This window comes from Lygodium microphyllum, chromosome 23 (genome assembly GCF_053477565.2).
Source record: "Lygodium microphyllum isolate KBCC chromosome 23, Lygodium_microphyllum_v1.1.10, whole genome shotgun sequence".
In the NCBI taxonomy this organism is placed as follows: domain Eukaryota; kingdom Viridiplantae; phylum Streptophyta; class Polypodiopsida; order Schizaeales; family Lygodiaceae; genus Lygodium; species Lygodium microphyllum.
In genome coordinates this window covers 30,620,464-30,626,463 of record NC_141157.1, presented here as the reverse complement: position 1 = coordinate 30,626,463, position 6,000 = coordinate 30,620,464, and the positions used below count along the sequence as shown (strand labels likewise).

At 39.8% G+C, this 6,000-nt stretch overlaps 1 protein-coding gene across 6 annotated transcripts in view; it reads left to right on the top strand.

Annotated features, from left to right (window-relative positions):
• The first annotated feature begins 771 nt into the window (after positions 1 to 771).
• The window catches only part of LOC148016016 (D-lactate dehydrogenase [cytochrome], mitochondrial-like), a 63,974-nt gene continuing 58,745 nt past the window's right edge, over positions 772 to 6,000 (top strand). For 2 of the 6 annotated variants that reach the window (XR_015688116.1, XR_015688115.1), the window contains exons 1-15: positions 772 to 1,092; positions 2,232 to 2,307; positions 2,383 to 2,486; positions 2,555 to 2,603; positions 2,687 to 2,779; positions 2,861 to 2,975; positions 3,358 to 3,418; positions 3,750 to 3,786; positions 3,934 to 3,995; positions 4,133 to 4,229; positions 4,334 to 4,408; positions 4,491 to 4,599; positions 5,126 to 5,235; positions 5,351 to 5,413; positions 5,529 to 5,619. Coding sequence is in view for 3 of the 6 variants with exons in the window: in XM_087664366.1 (XP_087520492.1) it covers positions 842 to 1,092; positions 2,232 to 2,307; positions 2,383 to 2,486; positions 2,555 to 2,603; positions 2,687 to 2,779; positions 2,861 to 2,975; positions 3,358 to 3,418; positions 3,750 to 3,786; positions 3,934 to 3,995; positions 4,133 to 4,229; positions 4,334 to 4,408; positions 4,491 to 4,599; positions 5,126 to 5,235; positions 5,351 to 5,413; positions 5,540 to 5,619 (1,382 nt within the window). In the remaining 3 variants the exon portion in view is untranslated. The remainder of the gene's footprint in view (positions 1,093 to 2,231; positions 2,308 to 2,382; positions 2,487 to 2,554; positions 2,604 to 2,686; positions 2,780 to 2,860; positions 2,976 to 3,357; positions 3,419 to 3,749; positions 3,787 to 3,933; positions 3,996 to 4,132; positions 4,230 to 4,333; positions 4,409 to 4,490; positions 4,600 to 5,125; positions 5,236 to 5,350; positions 5,414 to 5,528; positions 5,620 to 6,000) is intronic. The other 4 variants (XR_015688114.1, XM_087664366.1, XM_087664368.1 and 1 more) reach the window with 4 other exon arrangements.

Below are 6,000 nucleotides of genomic sequence, written 5' to 3'. Positions count from 1 at the left end.
AGAGCATGTGCATATATCTTCTGCAGTTCTACAACAAGAGGTATCAAAGAGGGCTTTATTGCATCTTCAGGATCTTTTGCGACAGTATGGGCGAAGATTGTCTGACTTTGATGGATTGCCAGAGCCTCATCGAATAGATTCTCAGTTGTGTGCTAACCCTCTTTTAGAAGATGAATATACATATGATATACTGGAGCAACGTAGAGCTTGTGTTTGTATGGAGGCAATGTTGAATGATGGACAGAGGGTTGCATATAATGCAATTATACATCTTTCGTTTGTTGTTCGTTTCACCGTAGGAATGTTATTTCTCATTGTAGCATCCAAGGATACAAGTTGTTTCTAATTGTTGTGTAGAGCAAGTATAGATACAAGTTTATAAGTTTGGTACATGGTCATTGCATGTATATATGAGTCTATGTACTCCTTGATGCAAATGCATATTTGGCCTTTTATACATGCGTGTAAGAGAGAGAGAGAGAGAGAGAGAGAGAGAGAGAGAGAGAGAGGTTAAGAGTGATTGAGTGAGTGAGTGTGTATACAGAGAGGGAGGTGTAAATGGGATGAGAGATAGAGGGGTTGTGAGTAGAGGAGAGGAAAGCATGTGATGTTTTTGTGATAGCATTACCCACAGTGTGACTTCCATCTCACCCCACTTCGCGGCAGCGGGATACTGAAAAACAATTCAATGTAAAAAGAGTTGTTGACTTGTTGATTCACAACTTGCCGCGTGCCTACGTTGCTGACATGGCAAAAAAGAGTGCATCTAAATCTAAACTTATTCTGAAGTGAAGAAGAACGAGAGAGAGTTAGAGACAGACATAGACGCTGGACAGCAGACATGGCCCGTGCAAGAGCTGTTGTATCCGTGCTTCGCCTCCCTTTCCGTGGCGCAATCTTTCATCACACCCGTGGCCTCTCCTCCCACCACCACTCCCACTACAGTACGCCTGCTTCCACCTCCCCTTCGGCTAAGGCCCGCCACCACCTTCGATGGACTGTCCCAGCGTCTGCTGCCTTGGGGATTCTCACTGCAGGTTTCGTGGCGTCTCATCAAGATCTCGTCGCAGAACCTCGTAAAAATACGAACAGGTTGGTCTCTTTTCTAGCCATATCTTTGTATTTTTGCGTTTTCCTGTCGTTGACACAATCGATTAAAGGAAAGGCCGAGGCTGCCATGATTTCAGAGAGGGTGAGGTTACGATGATTAAAGAGAGATTGATCGTGTTTTTAAATAAGAGGCTTACAAGGTTGCACTCGAGCGTTGCCGCCGATATAATTCTATAACCGGCATTGATAACATGTTGAGAGTGCTACAAAATGAAGAGAGGGGGAAGTAAAACTTGTATGTATGGAGCAACTCAGTTTGCTCTAACCAAGAGCGCCCCTACGGGCAGTGCTTACAAATATGATATACACGTTTTCTTATTAATGGCTGCCCTGGGGAGGGGATTTTACTAGATAAAGTGATGTCTTCCATGAATAACTAAGATAGGCTGAATTTTGGCTATTCTTAGCTGCATGTGAGGTCATATAGCGCCGAAATACTTGGTCCCATCATAGTCACAAAGAATAAAACTTCTTCCAACATCAACAGCACGATCATTCATTACACAATTGCTGCCTTCTACAGTTACGGTCCCCTATCACTTTGTCAAAATCTTTGCCCCTCTTTAGTCCATGCTAGCCTATCTGATTGCCATTGGGCTATATATCAGCATCAGATCCTCACAAGTCCTGTGAATTGATTCTGTTCACATTCCACAGCAGAGTCCTTGTTTAAGTGAAGGTTTGGAATCTGGCAACAAGTATGTATAATGGCCACCTGTTTTAGGATAAATCTGGTTGATGGCTTCTTGTTGGCCATTCCCCATATTGAAGGGGCTTCCACATTGATCGGAGAAGGGTTAGATATTTTTCATGGATAAGTGGTTGGTGTACTCTTACAAAAACAAATTCAGTCTATGCTTTCAAAGTGATGATGTTGTTTAACACATAAGCATGGGCCAACTTGCTTGCCAACAGCTAATAGCTGTAAGACATACCATGCAACCATTATCTGGTCTGATTGGAGAGCTTTAATCAAGGAATGTGAATAAGGACACTTTTCCAATTGAATGCTGCTATTCCATGGATGAAGTGTAACACTTTCTGCAACTTAAAGAGGGTCTACCATCAGCTTAGTGCTTTTCTGCAGTTGACACATGGATGTGATCCCTTTTGTTTTCCAGAGCAGAATTGGTGGTGGATCATGGACAGCGGCAGTTGCCTCCATCTTTCATTGCAGAACTGAGAGCAGCTTGTGGTGTAAGTCACAAGTGGCTTTTTCATGTTTCAGGTTTTCTTATTTACATATCATGGAACAAATCTTACTCTTAACAGGAGGAGAATGTTGTGCTGGATCTGGAAGACAGGGCTTCTCATGCAAAACCTTTGAACAGCTACCATTCTTCAGAGCACATACCTGATGCTGTGGTCTATCCAGAGTAAGATGGTACTTTTCTGTGTTTAAACCAAATGTATGTTTTTTTTGACTATATTTATCCTTTATCAGAACACAACAACAAGTTGTTGCAGTTGTTAAAGCATGCAACAAGTATAAGGTAATATCTCTGCAAGGTTTCCAATGATGCACATTAGGAGCAGGAACTTTGCCAAAGGCATAACTAACAATGTTTTATTGCAGGTACCAATCATACCATTTGGAGGATCCACATCCATTGAAGGCCAAACTTTAACCCCTTTCCAAGGAGTGTGCATAAACATGAGTTATATGAAGGTGATACTTCATAATCTATAACGATTATACTTGTGTTTTGAATCCATCTCAGAAAATGTTGATTCACATGCATTCTTGCAGGCTATCAAAGCTCTTCATATTGAAGATATGGATGTTGTTGTGGAACCTGGTATAGGATGGATAGAACTTAATGAATTTCTTAGACCTTATGGCCTGTTTTTCCCACTGGACCCAGGTATCGTCTTTCCTCAGCCAGAAGAAAACAAATGGTACAGTTGAAACTTAGCATGAGTGATTACTTCAGGGAACGGAAGGTTGATTTGACGGAGTTTTCTGACTGTATGTTGCAATCTTTTAAGCATATATGAATTTGTATATGGTAAAGTTTTCTAGGTATTTCAATAGGGACATTTAGATATTTCAACATGCAGAAGTTTTTGCCGCCACTTTTTAAAGTATCACAGGTGGTACATTTATAGGTCTATATTCTAGGAAGGTTCACACACTGTCAAACAAGATGAATCTGTAAACTTTGCCCTGTTTGGTCTCTACCACGTTAACCTGCATTAAGTTTCATTTCACTGGGCATGATCAAATCACCATACTTGCTTGCATAGGCCCTGGAGCTTCAATTGGAGGGATGTGTGCAACTCGGTGCTCTGGTTCTCTTGCTGTACGGTATGAGTGGCAAAATACCCCTTCTTTGATGAAGCTTTCTGGGTCTTGATTGCAAGTGGAAAAACAGAACCTTTAGAGACCAGTCATATAGATGGATTACATAGGCTATGTGTGTGTCTGCTCTATCATAGTGTCAGTTCATTTGTTGTTTGTGTTAGCTTTGTGAAATTTGACTGCATTCTTAGTTCAGATACATAATGGAAATTTGTGAAAAAGCTAAGAATTGAGGTGGAAATCATCAATTGCAGGATATTTATAATTTGTATCTATGTGCAAACAGCTTTGATGCAACTTTTATCTGTTGATATGTGTTTCCACTCTTGTTTTTCAGATATGGTACAATGAAAGACAATGTACTTTCCTTAAAGGTACATCCTGTTCCTTGCAATTTCAGACTTGAATGTTCCCCATTTATAATATAATTGCTGAGGACAGATTTTATCTTATTCAGTGTGTATATTTTACAAGAACCTCAGTAAACTACTAGGTTAATATTCAGCCTTCAAATTTGTTAGGCTGTACTTGCAAATGGGGATGTGATAAAAACAGCAAATCGTGCACGCAAGAGTGCTGCAGGGTATGTGCAAAACTACCTGTTCGCAAAAAAAAGTGAAAAACATACATTTTATGATAATGAAAAACATCTCGATATCTTCTCTTAACTATCTGGTTTGACGAGGGTGCTAAGATCTGGACTGATGTGTTTCAACATAGGTATGACATGACAAGGCTGATGATTGGTAGTGAAGGGACCCTTGGTGTCATAACTGAGATAACACTTAGGCTTCAGAAGATTCCTGAATCATCAACAGTAAGGATGTAAATAAGGAATCATTTGTTTACTTAGAAAGTACAGATTCGTTCTCAAGCAATCATGTGTGATTCAAACTAATCTTGTCCAAATAAAATTTTTAGGTTGCAATGTGCAGTTTCCCTTCTGTGAAGGATGCAGCTGATGTAGCAATTGCTACCATGCACTCTGGCATTCAGGTCAAAGCCAACCTCCGTCTTTTTGTATGTTTAGTTGACTGGATGGGATCTATTCTTAACTGGTGCGTTTGTTTTTTTCTAGGTCAGCAGGGTTGAACTGCTAGATGATGTTATGATGAATGTTATGAATCGTGCAAATGGGACACACTTTCGAGAGACACCAACTTTGATGTTTGAGTTCATTGGCACAGGTAATCGTTGGCTGCTTGTCCAGCATGTTTTGTTTTTAGGCTGTTTAGTCATAGTGACCAACATCACCTGTCACTAGTCTTTTGCATGCATGGAAAGGCACACCAGCCGTTCCACAGAATTTTTGATTTAAACTATCTGCATTGAACCATATGCAGGTCCTGTTCCTATTTTGGGCCAAATTCTTTTTCAACTTCAACCCTAAACATGAATGACAAGTTGTCAATGTGCTTATGAGTTTTGAAGAAATGAGACGTGATGATAATGTGGTTGCTTATTGTTTATTTTGAAGATACACTCTCTTGACAGTGTGAAGAACTTGATGGGAAAAACACAATAACTTACATAACAAGCATACATAACAGAACCTGATATAGATACCTATACACCTAATGTGTCTATTGCATTTAACATCTACAAAGCTACCTGATTGTGTGTTGTGTGGATGTGTGCATCTGTATGAATAGAGGACTGGAAAAAGTCTAATTGATTAATTGTAAATGATCTCATCGTTATTTTCTATTGCAGAAGCATATGCTCTAGAGCAAACTTTGCGGGTGCAGAAAATTGCGGAAGAGCATCATTCTTCAAAATTTCTGTACTTTGATACACCTGAAGAAAAGGAGCAGTTGTGGAGGGTATGGTTACGATATGTATTTGCACATTGTTTGGATCCTTGCTTTAACTTCAATATTGTGATGTTTGAAAGATTGTTTGTTCACTGTTCTGATGTTTTCATGTGGATGCTTTTAGATGAGAAAGGAGGCTCTATGGGCATGTTTAGCTGTGGCGCCAGATGCAGAGGCTATGATCACGGTACACTATGCTCTACTTGATAGCTTTCTAACGGTCAAGCTTTTTGTCCCTTCTAGTTTGTTTGATGTGCACATTCTAAAAGAGTCTGAAAATACACGGCATAAATGTTTTTCAGCTGCATTGCAGGATGTTTGCATTCCATTATCTAGGCTAGCAGATTGTATATCAAGGTCCAAGGAAGCACTGGATGCTTCACCTCTATTATGGTAATTCTTGACTCTTCTTAAATTTGCCAAACCATGTGCAGATGTGCTTCACTATAGCATTCTAGGGATTGCTTCCACATATGCAATGAGAAAATGAACGGTTTGTAAACAATAAATGTGTTACTTTTTGACAACCATGTTAATTGACCTGGTGTGTAGATAGGCTAAAATCAGTATCGATCAGGTGGTTGTGCTATATTAAATTTTCTCATAGGGAAACCTTCACACTATATGAGGGTGTGATGCATGTTATGGCATATGAAGAGCTTTATGTTCAGAACTGGATGATGGCTTACCTGTGTCCTATGTGAGATTAGAGTGCCGTGACACTTGTTAGTAAATATATTGATGTGATGTCATGTGTCACACTGGATGGTCTCT